This window comes from Triticum urartu, unplaced genomic scaffold (assembly GCF_003073215.2).
Source record: "Triticum urartu cultivar G1812 unplaced genomic scaffold, Tu2.1 TuUngrouped_contig_3329, whole genome shotgun sequence".
In the NCBI taxonomy this organism is placed as follows: Eukaryota; Viridiplantae; Streptophyta; class Magnoliopsida; order Poales; family Poaceae; genus Triticum; species Triticum urartu.
In genome coordinates, this window is record NW_024113860.1 from 73,150 (window position 1) to 87,707 (window position 14,558).

Here is a 14,558-nt window from a genome sequence, read left to right on the forward strand (position 1 = left end):
GCCAGAACTACGAGCCACCAGAGCGCAGACAGAAGACGAGCGGCTGGCCACGGAGGTATTTCTGCTGAATGATGCGGAGCCACAAGCCACCCTCTCCGTTCGCAATCCGCCAATGCCATCTAGTTAGGAGGGCAATGTTCATGCGTTTGGATGACATAATCTTGAGGCCACCCTGATCGTGAGGCTTATAGATCTCAGTCCACTCTTTTCCCCTCTTCTTTTTTAATGCATGATACACAAGCGTGTGCGTATTCTTAAAGAAAGAAATTTAATCTGCATACTCACCGGAGCATCCCATAGTGTAATTTGCAGGGATTTCAAAAGGAGATAATATTTTCCAAACCCACGGTTAGTTTTTGCCTCCATAAATGCATCAGCACCAGATATACTGTTCTCCGTAGCAGGGCAGGGATAGGTGTGAGGATTATTTGGACCATATTGTCTGGAATCACCTTCCAGATGAAAATATGAGCCCCACTTATGTGTGCCTTAATTGCTGTACATGTACTTGACAGTGAACTTTGAAATAACAAAAATGTTGACCCCAGCGATCAAAAATATGTTATTATGCTCCTGAGTCTGACTATATTTCCGCGTATTGGCCAGGTGCGAGAGGAAGAATGGCTGTGCCCTGCAGCCGCTTCAGTTTGTGATCATTCCAACAGTGTCAGCAGCTAGAGCTCCAGCGGGCCGCAAGCTGCAACCAGCCTAATCATGTTCGAAATGCAAGCAGAAGCAGTGACGCGCTCATCGCTCGTTTGATTACTTTTTTGAATAATGCAACAATTTGCCCGCGTCTCCGCGATATGCGCCATGTGCCCCTCGCCTGATGCATGGGCGCCCAAATGACAGGTCCACGAGGAGTTCCACGCCTTCCACTACCCCAACGCGCAGGCCTCGTCGCTCCTCTCCTCTCCACCGCCACGCCCAAAGTCACATTTGCCCATCTCTTTTTTTATGCCAAGCACGTAGCTGGAGCCTCGATGGACCTGATTGAGTTTGACGACACGAGGGATATAGCCAGCCAGCCATAAGTCAGAAGAAAGAGGAGGGGAGGAGAGGAGAGAGCTACAGCCTAGAGCTTTGCTTCCACGCCATGGGTAACTGCTTCGGCTCCGAAGAGGCCGACGTGGAGGCTGTCAAGGCAGTGGCGCATCATGCACATGCCAGAGGTATCGCCATGTTTCTCAATTGATCTTGTTCTACCTTGACTCCTTGATTCACCGTGTACTTTGGTCGATATTTACAACTTCTGACGCTTATGCAATCTGTGCTCATTCTACTCTCGCAGCAGCGATGGCGAGGCCCGGCATGGTCGCGCCCCAGCCCAATGCACACGCAGCGGCAGCAATGAGCTCCCCGGGGCAGCCTCGGAAGTCGCCGAGCGCGCCCACGACCTCCGGCAGCGGCAGCGGAAGCAGCCGTCCGGTGGCTGCAGGCGCCACGAATGGCGGCAGCGAGGCCAGCCCCAGCCGGGAGGGGAGGATCCTGGAGGCGCCCAACCTCCGGATCTTCACATTCGCGGAGCTCAAGGCCGCCACGCGGAACTTCAAGTCGGACACTCTCCTCGGCGAGGGCGGGTTCGGGCGGGTGCACAAGGGCTGGGTCGACGAGAAGACCATGAGCCCGGCCAGGAGCGGCGCCGGCATGCCCGTCGCCGTCAAGAAGCTCAACCCCGAGAGCCTGCAGGGCGTCCAAGAATGGCAGGTGAATGAAGCTACGTGGCTTTTGGTCAACCCGAACCATGTTCTGAGTCATCGACGTATTCACGTGGGCTGCGCATAGCATTGCATAATTCCCAACCGAAATGTGCGTGTGTGCCATCCATGATTATGCATGTTGAGTGATTGGCACGCACGTTGGCATGATGCCATTGGAGTTGCTGATTCGTGGCGGAATTGGTGTTGCAGTCGGAGGTGAATTTCCTGGGAAGGCTCATCCATCCCAACCTGGTGAGGCTGCTGGGGTACTGCTGGGAGGACAAGGAGCTCCTGCTTGTCTACGAGTACATGGCCAAGGGCAACCTCGAGGATCACCTCTTCAGAAGCGAGCCACGGAGTAAGTCCCGGCACATACATATCAACTGATTAGAGACGCAGACGGGGATAGCTAACACGACTAGCATTGTGCTCACCACCACCAGAAGGCGCGGGCGCGTTTCAGCCGCTGTCGTGGAGCCTCCGGCTGCGCGTGGCGATCGACGCGGCGCGCGGGCTGGCGTTCCTGCACTCCTCGGAGAAGCACGTCATCTACCGGGACTTCAAGGCCTCCAACATCCTCCTCGACACGGTACGTGCCGTGCGCTCGCCGGCGACCCTTCACGTTCCGCATGCACCGGTCACACGCGCGCGCGCATCGCGCACGTCTAACCTAACCCTCCTCTCCCGCGCTCCGCATGCAGCAATTCCACGCGAAGCTCTCGGACTTCGGGCTGGCCAAGGACGGGCCGGCGGGCGGCAGCAGCCACGTGACCACCCGGGTGATGGGCACCTACGGCTACGCGGCGCCGGAGTACGTGGCGACGGGGCACCTGTACGTGAAGAGCGACGTGTACGGCTACGGCGTGGTGCTGCTGGAGGTGCTGACGGGCCTGCGCGCGCTGGACACGGACCGGCCCAGCGGCCAGCACAGCCTGGTGGACTGGGCCAAGCCGCACCTGGCGGACCGCCGCAAGCTGGCGCGCCTCATGGACCCGCGCCTCGAGGGCCAGTACTCGTCCAGGGGCGCGCAGCGGGCGGCGCAGCTCACGCTGCGCTGCCTCGCCGCCGACCACACCAACCGCCCGTCCATGAAGGAGGTCGTCGCCGTGCTCCAGGAGGTCGAGTCCATGTCCAGGGGCGGCTCCGTCGGCTCGGCGTCGCCGCGACCGAACGCGCGGGGTGGACACGGTCACGGACAGTCGCCACGGCCAGGGTACATGTCGGAACGGGCCAGCCCGGCCGGCAGCCAGCACCCGTCTCCTCGAGTGAGGTAGCGACTGAAATTGTGCTGCGGCACTTGGATTTGCACGTGCCCCGTGATAATGATGTTGCTGCATCTGTCTTCTGGGCATGTTATTTTCATGTGTCATACATATGAATGTGCGGTAATCTATAGGTTGGCATGTTCGTATCGGAACTCAACTAGCACATCGTCAGCCAAAAAACGATCCACCCTGGAAGCCAGTTCAAATTTTGTCGCGAATGCCAGAGATCACACGGAGTTGCCTTTGCGGAATAAGGAAATCATGATCAACTTGCAGCCCTCACATTCTATTAGAGCATCTCCACTAAATCCTCTAAATAAGAATTCAGACACTTCTTGCGCAGCTGCTAAAGCAGATTGTCTAAAACCTGCCCCCATTTTTTTTTCCTATTTCTCTTCCTTCAGTGCATGGAGTACAACTTATTTGAACTCATGTTTGCATCACGATTATTAAAACATTTGTGTATTCACGGCATACAATTCAATAACATTTCAAGTCCATAATTCCAGTATAACATATAATCCAAATGAACGGAATGATGTATCGGTGAATCATGAAGACAAAGAACATTATGGAATAAAACTCTTTACCCTCGCAAAAATAAAATGAACAAACTATTGCCCACGGAGCTGCAACGTATGCTCAACTAGGTCATCTCGAAATTGCTCTGCTTAGTCTTCTATCTTTGGAGGCACTTCAATAGATGTGTAGGTTTGGTGCTGATGTCGCTCTGGTATCATGGTTGTCCCCACACGATCATACTCAAAATTCCTCTTTGATCTCACATGATGTCATCGTTTGCCAAAATGAGTTTTGATCCAAAAATCTAGCAAGTACATGAACAACCACAAAGCGATTTGCAATATCCCAAATGCTCTCTCAACATCCTTCCAGGCTGATTGAACCTTATTGAAATGAATTCTCTTCTCATCTTGTGGGTTAGAAATTTCTTCACAATTTCAAACCACAAGGGATATATGCCATCATCAAAGATAGTAGTCCACTGGGTATTGGTGACCATTGACTATAAAGTTCACCACTAGAGCATCACCATCGATATTGATGTCATTGTGCGACCAAGGTTTCCCAACGTATGAGTGCCAAATTTACAAATCTTGAGAAAGCAACAGCTTCAAGGATGATGTTTGGATTTGGTGCAACACTTTTGAATATTTGATATCGGGGGCAATGTTTTTCCTCCAAGACCAAGTGCACATGCTCACAATAAAAATAATGTTCTTTTAATAACATACCTGATTTTACAACAAACATGATTGTGTCTTCTAAATGCGAGTTTTTTCTCTCTGAAAAAACAACATATGCTGTGGAAAAAGAAAAAAAAACTATGCTCTAAAAGCTTTTTTACATCACAACATATGCCATTTCTTCACAAAACATAACACACACGTACAAACACATGAACATGTTTTTGTTGACATTTTTTTTTACTATTTTCTGAATTTAGTGCTCATCCCGGAGCATGTGAGCCTAAGCTCTATTTTGAATACCAGATCTGGTGCCACCATTTATGAGTTTGTTCGACTGCAACTGTTACGGAAATATGCAACTTGATCTTATTAGGAGGCCAAAGCCATCATATATACATGTACAAGAGAATGCCAAGAGGCTAGAATACAAAAGGCCAAAGGCCATCATCAATATAACTCTAACACCCCCCCTCAAACTCATGGTATATCAACAACACTGAGTTTGGAGAGGTGAAATCCATGCTGCGCTCTAGTCTGTGCCTTCGTGAAGAAGTCTGCTAGCTGTAACTCGGAAGGCACATACTGAAGACCAATAACATGATCCTGCACAGCAGCGCGCACAAAAAAAAGCATCAACACCAATATGCTTGGTAAGCTCATGCTTCACCGGGTCCCGTGCAATACTGATAGCACTTGTACTGTCTGACAAGAGGGTGGTAGGTGTAGTAACAGAAACACCAAAATCCTCCAATAACCATCGTAACCAAGTCACCTCTGTCGTCAGAAGAGCCATAGCTCGCAACTCAGCCTCTGCACTCGAACGAGAAACTGCAGTCTGTTTCTTCGTCTTCCAAGCAATGAGAGAACCACCAAGAAAAACACAGTAAGCAGAAAGTGAACGGCGGTCCGAAGGATCACTGGCCCACGTAGCATCTGAATAGGCCCGGAGCTGTAACGAGCTGGAACGGGGGAAAAAGAGACGACGAGAGATGGTGCCACGAAGATATCATAGAACACGAAGAAGGTGACTATAGTGAATTGAAGTGGGAGCAGAAACAAACTGACTCAGAATATGGACAGGATAGGAGATATCCGGACGTGTGACAGCAAGATAGACAAGACTCCCAACAAGATGACGATAACGTGTCGGATCAGACAATGGCTCACCATCTGAGGCACGAAGGTGAAGATTGAGCTCCATAGGAGTCTCAACAGTGCGCTCATCACTAAGAGCCGCACGAGTAAGAAGATCCTGGATATACTTTTCTTGGGAAATAAAAAAGCCATCAGGGGTGGATGAAACCTCAATCCCAAGAAAGTAACGAAGAGGACCAAGATCAGACATTAAGAACTACTCACTGAGGCGGGCCTTGACAATGGCAATGTACTCAGAATCGTCGCCAGTGATGATCATGTCATCAACATATAGAAGAAGAAGAGTCCTACCACGAGCAGAAAGGTGGACAAACAACGCTGGATCATGAGCACTGGGCAAAAAACCAGCGGCAGTCACCACAGAGGCGAAGCGCTCAAACCAGGCACGGGGGGCTTTCTTAAGGCCATAAAGAGAGCGACGAAGACGACAAACCATGCCATCAGGAACAGAATACCCAGGTGGTGGCTGCATATAAACCTCCTCACGCAACTCGCCGTTTAGAAAGGCATTCTTCACATCAAGCTGAGACACAGACCAATGGCGAACAGAGGCCACGGCGAGAAGTGTACGGACAGTGGTCATATGGGCCACGGGAGCAAAAGTCTCATCGTAATCGCGACCATGCTCTTGCTGAAAGCCACGAACCACAAGACGAGCTTTATAACGCTCAAGAGAACCATCAGAGCGAGTCTTTATCTTATAGACCCACTTACAAGTGATGGGACGAACACCGGGAGGAAGAGAAACCAGATCCCACGTGTCGGTGCGCTCAAGAGAAGCAATCTCCTCTGCCATCGCAAACTGCCATTCAGGATGCACAATAGCATCTCGACAAGAAGTCGGCTCAAGAACGGTCGAAAGACCATAGCGAGAAGGAGAATATCGGACAGGGGGCGGACAAGGCCGAGAACGAAGACCATAAGTCGGCTGAGAGGAGGAAGATGACACACTAGAAGTAGAGGGCGCATCAGTAGACTCATCCACAATACGTGGACGACGAGTATAATGAAAAGGAAAGGAGGGAAGAGGTGGAATGACTGGAGACGGAGATGGGGAATGTATCGATGAAGGTGGAGAAGGTGAAGGTATCGGTGATGAAGGTGGAGAAGGTGATGATATCGATGATGAAGGTGGAGAATCATGTGATGAGGGAGGAGAAGAAATCGTTGGAGAGGACGGCGTCGAATCTGCAACAGCGGGACGAGGAGTAGGAATACTGGGCACAGAGGGAGGTGTATCGGGAAAAGTAAGAAAATAGATGTCCTCCGTGGAAAAGGTCGAGGAGGATGGACGCGGGTAGAAAGGACGAGACTCATCAAAGGTCACATCCCGGGAAATACGCATCCGACGACCGACAGGATCCCAACACCGATAGCCCTTATGCTCATCACTGTATCCGAGAAAGACACACTCAACAGACTGAGCGGTCAGTTTGGTGCGTTCACGAGGGGCAAGCAAAACATAGCAAACGCAACCAAACAAACGAAGCGCCGAATAATCAGGAGAACGACCAGAAAGATGCTCGAGAGGAATACCACCCTGTAGGGCAACAGATGGCTGAATGTTGATGAGATATGTGGAAGTGGTAACAGCCTCAGCCCAGAAGTGAGGCGGAAGAGAGGCGGCGATCATCATTGCACGCGCTGTCTCAAGAAGGTGACGATGCTTGCGCTCAGCCACACCATTCTGAGCATGAGCACCAGGGCAAGAGAACTGAGTAAGAGTACCTTGCTCCGCAAGGAATCATCGCAATGCATGGGAGATATACTCACCAGCTGAATCTGCGCGAAATACACGAATAGGAGTGGAAAACTGGGTATGAACCATGGCAGCAAATTTTTTATATATGGATAAGACCTCACTACGAGAAGACATGAAATAGATCCAAGTGTACCGAGAAAAATCATCTATAAAGATAATATAGTAGCGATGACCCCCTTTCGAAGCGAAGGGAGCTGGACCCCAAACATCAGAGTGAACGAGATCAAAAGGGCGCTCGGACACTGACTCGCTGTGAGGATAAGGTAGCTGAATTTGCTTACCAAGCCGACAACCCAGACAATCCAACGAAGCGTTACCAGAGACAGAACCCAGAACACCGCGATGAACCAAAGACGAGAGACGAGAACCACATAAATGGCCAAGACGATGATGCCACTGCTGAAAAGAGCTAGTAGATGCAGCAACAGGGGCTGCGATACTAGCGGCGGTGGCAGCAGACGGAAGGCGAAGCCAGTCAAGCTTCCAGAGACCATCAGGGCATCGAGGGCCAGCACCAATCAGAGCGCCCGTGCGACGATCCTGAACGGAACACGAATCAAAGTCGAGAATGACCCTACAACTAGAGTCAACAATCTGACCACCAGATATTAGTTGCATGGTAAGTCGAGGAACATGAGCGGCAGAGGGAACATGAAATGAAGAAGTGCTAAGTGTGCCTCGACTAGCTACGGGGAGTGGAGTGCCATCAGCCGTAAGAACACGAACATGAGAGTCGACAGGTCGAACGGAGGTCAAAGTGGAAGAATCGTAAGTCATGAAAAGATGCTCCAGTATCAAGAATCCATGGGGATGTACCTGAATGAGTAGACAGTGGTTTCTCGATGCCAGAAGGGTCAGTCACAGAACCCGCAGAACCTGTCGATGAAGAATCCCAAGTAGCAAGTAGGCATCGCAGCTGCGCAATCTCACGCGCAGACAGAGACACGGCGGAAGAGGTCGAAGTAAAAACACCCGTGGAAGCCGATGATGAGCAGTCGCCACCATCCGTGGAAGCCGTGTGTAGAGTCGACTGAGAGTAGTCACTGTCGCGCGCGGAAGCCGCGAGAGGTGTCGGTGTAGAGTAGGCACCGCCTCTGCAGGCAGAAACCGCGAGAGGAGTCGTCGAATAACCTCCATCACAGTCTGTTGAAGACGTCGTAGATGACAATATCACAGATGGACCAACACCAAGCACCGAGCGACGGCGTATGTGCGAGACGGGATCAATATATGGAACACCGTCAGAAGTGTGCGGACAGCCACGAAGACGCGGGCGAAACATCATATCAGGTTTTCCTTCTTTTTTTTATTGAACAGCCAGATCACGAACGCAGTGGCGGTGGCGGCCCACGTCAAGCCCCGATCACGATCGATTCAGGCAGCGATCGCACGGCAGACGTGAGGGAAGACGCGGGCGTCGTTGGCTGGCCGCGCGGGAGACGCCGTGACCAGCGTGTACCAACCGAAGCACGGGAGGCCAGCCAAACTAGGACCAAATCGATCCAGAGGAGCAGACCACAACGACTCGATCCAGAGGAGAAACGGCGGCCGGCGTCTGGATGTGGAATCGGTGGCCAACAGCTTGGATGTGGAATCGGCGGCCGGCGGATTGAGGCGGAAACGGCGGCCGGCTACACCACACGAGCAGGCGTGGTGGTGATGCACGGGATCCGGCGGCCAGCAGCAGCAAACGACGGCCGGTGGCTGGAAGCGGAATCGGCGGCCGGCGGCACCACACGAGCGGGCGCGGTGGTGAAGCACGGATCCGGCGGCCAGCAGCAGGAATTGGTGGACAGCGGCCAGCACAAGAATCACTGGCCGGCTCGATCTGAAGATTGGAACAGAGAGCAGCTTACTCGGAGCAGCAGCGTTTGACAAAATTTTTGAAGGTGTGGCAAGCAGCAGTCACCGGAGCAGAGGAACGGCCACGACGAAAGTGACAGCTGGCAAAGAGAGAGCACGGCGGCGGAAGGAAGCAATCAAGCACGAGTTGCGAGTGCTAAAAAAAACCCTAAGCTCTAATACCATGTTACGGAAAAATGCAACTTGATCTTATTAGGAGGCCAAAGCCATCATATATACATGTATAAGAGAATGCCTAGAGGCTAGAATACAAAAGGCCAAAGGCCATCATCAATATAACTCTAACAGCAACATCTAACCCATTGTCCAAAAAAAAACCTCTCCTAACCTTATTTACTAACCCACATAGATTTTTTTTTTATGAAAAAGCAATTACCCCAACCTCTGCATCACATGATGCACACAGCCAAGCACACATAGATTGGACACAATTGACAATTTCAACGTAATTCACGCTAAGACTCGACATGTACAGAACAATACGACCCATGAGCAGATCATGCCACTATTGCACATTCAAACATTCAGTTATAATATAGAGGCCAAAAAGCAATGACAGCAGCCAAAAAAAATTCCAAGGGATTCAATGCGCTGAATATTGCACAGTACATGCCCATGACACAAAAAACTAGCACTTGCCCATATTTACCTGCTACTTCAACAGCTGTTCTATTCTGATGGACCAACGGTTGCCTGCGCAAATCTCGGTCGGCTACTAAGACTCAGAAGTCAGAATTTCTCCACAAAAACTAAAATCCGTCAGAAGCATTCGCCCAGCACATTCAGCACCGATGCCACCTGATGAGGAGATGATGATTATATTCCACAAGCTTTGTTTGTTGGCTCTACGGTCAGATGCAAAATCAGGCTATGAAGCTTTAGCACTCTCTCTGGACAGCATTTCTTCTTCAGCATGTCTCAGAGTCTCCCGGAAAGCTTGCAGCGAACTGGACGCGAAGCTCTCCAAGGACTGAAGCACCCGGCTCAAGCTCACCTGCAGGCTGTCTGCCTCAAGAAAATGCGCCTGGTACGTTTGCGCCGTCGGAAGCAGGCTCTGCCGGCCCGGCACCAGGGCCAGCTTCCTGTTCAGTGTGTCTGCCTCCCTGTTAATCTCCACGGACTTCCTCTCCAGAATCCTGTTCCACTTCTCTCTTTCCCGGGTCACGAAGATCAGCTCGCTTGGCTCAACGGCGGCTCTGTGCTCGCACTGGTTGCGCACGCTGGACACGAGGGCCTGCATGGCGGTGACCACTTCCTTCTCAGAAATCCGATCCATGGCCTGCGACCAGGTGTTGCAGATGACGAACACGAGAGGCGCGCCCACCCTTCCGGGAGAGTAGGGAGGAGCTCCGTCGGGCGTCTCCTCCTGCTGATAGTTGAGGCACAGCGCCAGCCACCCGTTCAGTGCCTTCACGAAGCTCCTTTGCGCGTTTACCCAAGAGCAGAAATTCACAATCCATTTAACCAGGTCCACTTCAAGCTCCATTGCTAGATCCCGACTGATCCCGCCGGAGATGGTCGAATCCAGGTTCTTCGCCTCCGATATTGCTTCACACTGAGTCTGGTAGCAGTCCAGCTTTTCTTGCCACATCTTTACAAACCTGCAAAGAGGGATTTGTCAGTATTTTGATGCAAGCTAGGTTCTGTGGGATAAGAAATGCAAGATTGCAAAGAAAGAAACCGAGAGTGTTCAGGAAAGTTCACCTAGGGTAAATGCATGTAGGGATATTGATTACTCGAAAACATGAGTTTTTTTTACAAAAAAAAACATACATGTGCACTGTAAATGCAGGACTGTAGAGTTAGCCTCTACACAATATGTAAAAATTTCCAGGCAGCTGCACTGAAACTTAATAACCTACTGGACTGAGAATGTTACTCCCTCCGTCCCACAATATAAGCGGGAGGGAGTACTTCCTAATACTAGAAGATTGTACAAACTAGACAAGCAGACAACCAGTGTAAAGGCGGAAGTAGTGTACCGACAGGGAACTAATTGAAATATGTACCTAAGATGTCAAGGCAAAAAATTAGAGCGTACCCTTGGATTAAGGCCATAATTTGTGGGCACAATTCCTCATCCCTAACTCTGTTTATCTTTTTTGAAACCTTAGCAATAACTCGCACAGCCATTCTTATTTTTGCCGACAGCTTCCTGACCAAATTTTGAGTCGCCTCGATCTTCTGAGCTTCAGCACCCTTTTGGTCCAAGAACTTCAGCCGCTTGGAGTTCTTGGCTAGCAGGAGGCGCATTTTTTCTTCAGACTGGAAGAGGAAAACATAACAAAAATAATCAGATGTAGCACAGTAGTTAACACGGGTGCATATGAGAAAAATAATCTCAGTTTAAAAGAAAAAACAAGTCCCACATTATTGAAACTAGTGCTGCATAAGAGATTTCCATACTAAAATGATCATCTGTTTACTAAGGAGCCAACAACATAGTTTAAATGAAATCTAATATTGTTATGCATAAGAAACCTAGTAAAAAGGTATCCGTGTGTAGCATCATTTTTTTTTGCATGGGTTAGTGTAGCATCCTTTCAAATGAAACTAAACATCAGAAGAGAAACCCACAAACTCAAAAGTACATCTAATACCATTACAGAAGTGTCTAAATTACTTTAAATATGGCACATAAATTTAAATATTCCTAATCTGGCTATTTGGTCTCCAGAAAGGAGCTTTTACACGATATTACTAAGACCTTTTCCTAAAGAAGCAGAACACCTGGCATTCCATTGATCTCAGCCTTGCCATGCCAGGATCAACATTTCATCTTACTGCATAGCTGCCTATAGGCACCAGCTTACGGATGTTGTCATTGCGCAAAGATGGCACTACGAAAGGATGACACTCTGCTTTCAGTAAATATTTGTCACCAGTAGTATTTAGTAGGAGTCGAACAAAAACAATTGCACCCTACATATCAGTTAACTTGAGAAAGTACTCCAACATACCTACGAGCAGTTACTAACATATCATTCCAGCACAGAGTAAATTCAGGTATTACTTCAACAGAATCGGAGGTGAATACATACCTTAACCTCATTATATAATTTCTTCTCCCAGATATAGAGTTTCTGCAGGGTGACCGATAAGCTCCTCCCCCCTTCAGCCACCTTCTTCCAACCTCCAACATCCAACTCTTCACCTCCGTACGCTGAATTTGGTAATGCAGCCGTCGACACCATCCGAGACGAAACTATTTCGAAATACCAATAAATCGATCAGTGACACCAAGAATCGACGACATCAAAGTATATCAGAGTATATATACGCCACAGTGTATATCAGAAAATATGCCAGTTCTAGAAGCAACAAATAGTTCGCCATAACATCAATGAATCTAAACTAATCAGAGTACATGCATGAACTCACCATGGTACACTGAGCTGCGGGGGTGGTATTGGTAACTCCGCCTGTCCACCTCCAGGATCGGTGCGACCGCCCAGACTGCATCCGCCGCTCGAACAAACTGCGCCTTGATCTCCCCGGCGAAGTCTGCACTCTCCGATGACTTCCGGTGAGTCCGCACGGAGGCTGAGACATTAGGCTGCGCTGGCGCATGTTGCCGCGCCATGCCACCTCCGGAGAGCACTCCCTTATCGACAACACAATTCTCCTCTTCGCTGCTGCTCATGCCGCCGACCGAGCTGCGTCGGCTGCGAGCACCGCCACTCCCGGTCATATAGTGCTCGCTGGACACCTCCTTGACGACCGCGTCGTCCTCCTCGAGCTCCGGGATGCCCTCCTCCTCCCGCACGTCCCGCGAGCACCGGCTCGGCGTGTACGGTGTCGTCGCCGTGGTCCCGGCGCCGGCAGCATCGTAACAGTAGTTGTCGTGCACTTGGTAGTCGTCGAACACATTGAAGAAGTCCCACGAGCTCGCCCTCGGCGGCGACGGCGGGGGAGCAGGCGCCTTACCTGCCGGCGTGGCCTCTCCTCCGTACGAGTAATACCGCGCGTTCCCGCCCGCCGGGTCGGAGGAGCCGAAGTAGACGCGCTCCGACGCGGGCGCGCGCTGCTCGACGGCGACCGAGGCCGGAGGCGGGCGGCTCCGCGCGTAGTAGAGCTGCAGCGACCCCGGCGGGTACCCGAACGGTGGCTCGGGCTCGTAGCCGTACCCGTACCCGTACCCGTAATGCGGGAACAGCAGCGCGTGCGGGTGCGGGTGCGCGTGGTGGAGTTGGTCGTGGACGCGGCGGGGAGGCGAGGAGGCGACGGAGCCGGAGTCGGATCCGGAGGAGGGCGCGAAGTCGATGTGCGAGGAGGAGTGCGGGGGCGAGGAGGGCTGCGGCGCCGCTGGCGGGGGGTCGACGGCCTTGGCATTGGCGGCGACGGGGAGCGTGATCCCCGTGCGCGGGCGGGCGGAGGCGGAGACGAGGAGGAGGTGGAGCGAGGAGGAGACGGAGAGGAGCGAGCCGGCGAGCGCGGCGTGCGCGGCCCCGAGCGCGTCGCGGTGGCGGACGGCGACCGCGAGCAGGTCGGCCCGGCCGCGGCACAGCGCCACCGCCTCCTGCTCGTCCAGCTTGGACCCCTTGCACCCCATCGCCGGCGCGTCCTTGTTACCTCGGTTGTTCGCTAGTGCAACTGCCAATCAACACAGGCAGGAACGATCGATCGGCCCCGGGGCCGGGCTTATAAGCGGCCGTGTCGTCCCGCCACGATGATGACACCGACGGACCTGGGGGGTTGATGGGGAAATGATATCGAGGCGTGCGGAGAGGAGGCGAGGGCTGCGTGTGTGTGTGTGTAGTGGAGGCGGAGCGGAGCGGAGCAAAGTGGGGGAGGGGGTGGGGGTGGGAATCTGCTCTTGCCGTTTTGCTTGGGGAAATTTGTTTGCACTCGCTCCACTCGCCCCTTCCTTCTTTTTCCGGGCTCGATTTGGCAGGGGCAGGGGTGCTGCTGCGCCCCTTGTTTTCTTGCGGTGGGGGAAAAGGCCAGGCGAGGGCAGCACCACCAGGCCGTCATGTTATTTTCGGCTCTCTCCATTTAACCAGTTTTGTTTGTTTCCTTTTGGAAGCGAGGCGAGGACTGCTGCGGCTGCTGCTGCGTCTGGCGCGCCATGGAGTTGCGCGCAGGCTTTGGCTTCGGCCTGGTGGCATGGCGCAGGCAGGCATTGACGCCCGGCTTGAAGGCCGCGGTACGGCCTTGACCGGTCTCCATCCATCTCCATCACCGGATCAACGCCAACTGCCCTGCCCTGCTCTGCTCTGGCGAGAGGATACGCTGCGGTGGCGCGCTGCTGTTTTCCCTGCTGGGGGCTGCCGTGCCGCGCTAGGCTTAAGGTTTTCGCATTGCCATTGCATTTTTTTTCTTTTTTCTTTTGTTGGGAAAGGCCGAAAGGGTACTGGAGTGCCCATCGATTACTGTTAGTAGGGTGTGCAGGACTCTGCAAAATCTCAGCCGAGTAAAAGAGCAAACGTACCGCTGCCCGAATGAGATGATGATCATGTACCGCCCCGGCGACAGGCCGTCTTTTGCTTTGCCTTTTCTTCCCCTCTTTGCAGCCCATGCCACATTGTTGACGCTTCTTCCACGATAAGGCTTTCGCTATTTTCAGGATGGAACATGCACCTGATATAATATGCCTCACGCTTCA

General features: G+C 51.9%; 1 protein-coding gene and 1 pseudogene across 1 annotated transcript; one reads left to right on the forward strand and one right to left on the reverse strand.

Annotated features, from left to right (window-relative positions):
- Nucleotides 1-1,016: 1,016 nt before the first annotated feature.
- On the forward strand, nucleotides 1,017-3,234 carry LOC125527232 (annotated as a pseudogene).
- Nucleotides 3,235-9,443: 6,209 nt separating this feature from the next.
- LOC125527233 (protein ALTERED PHOSPHATE STARVATION RESPONSE 1-like) lies at nucleotides 9,444-13,726 on the reverse strand. The gene is made up of 4 exons (XM_048691779.1): nucleotides 12,335-13,726; nucleotides 11,995-12,158; nucleotides 10,995-11,218; nucleotides 9,444-10,554 (listed from the first exon to the last, which is right to left on the reverse strand). Exons 1-4 carry the CDS (start codon nucleotides 13,503-13,505, stop codon nucleotides 9,822-9,824), a joined length of 2,292 nt encoding a protein of 763 aa, XP_048547736.1. The 5' UTR covers nucleotides 13,506-13,726; the 3' UTR covers nucleotides 9,444-9,821.
- Nucleotides 13,727-14,558: the final 832 nt, after the last annotated feature.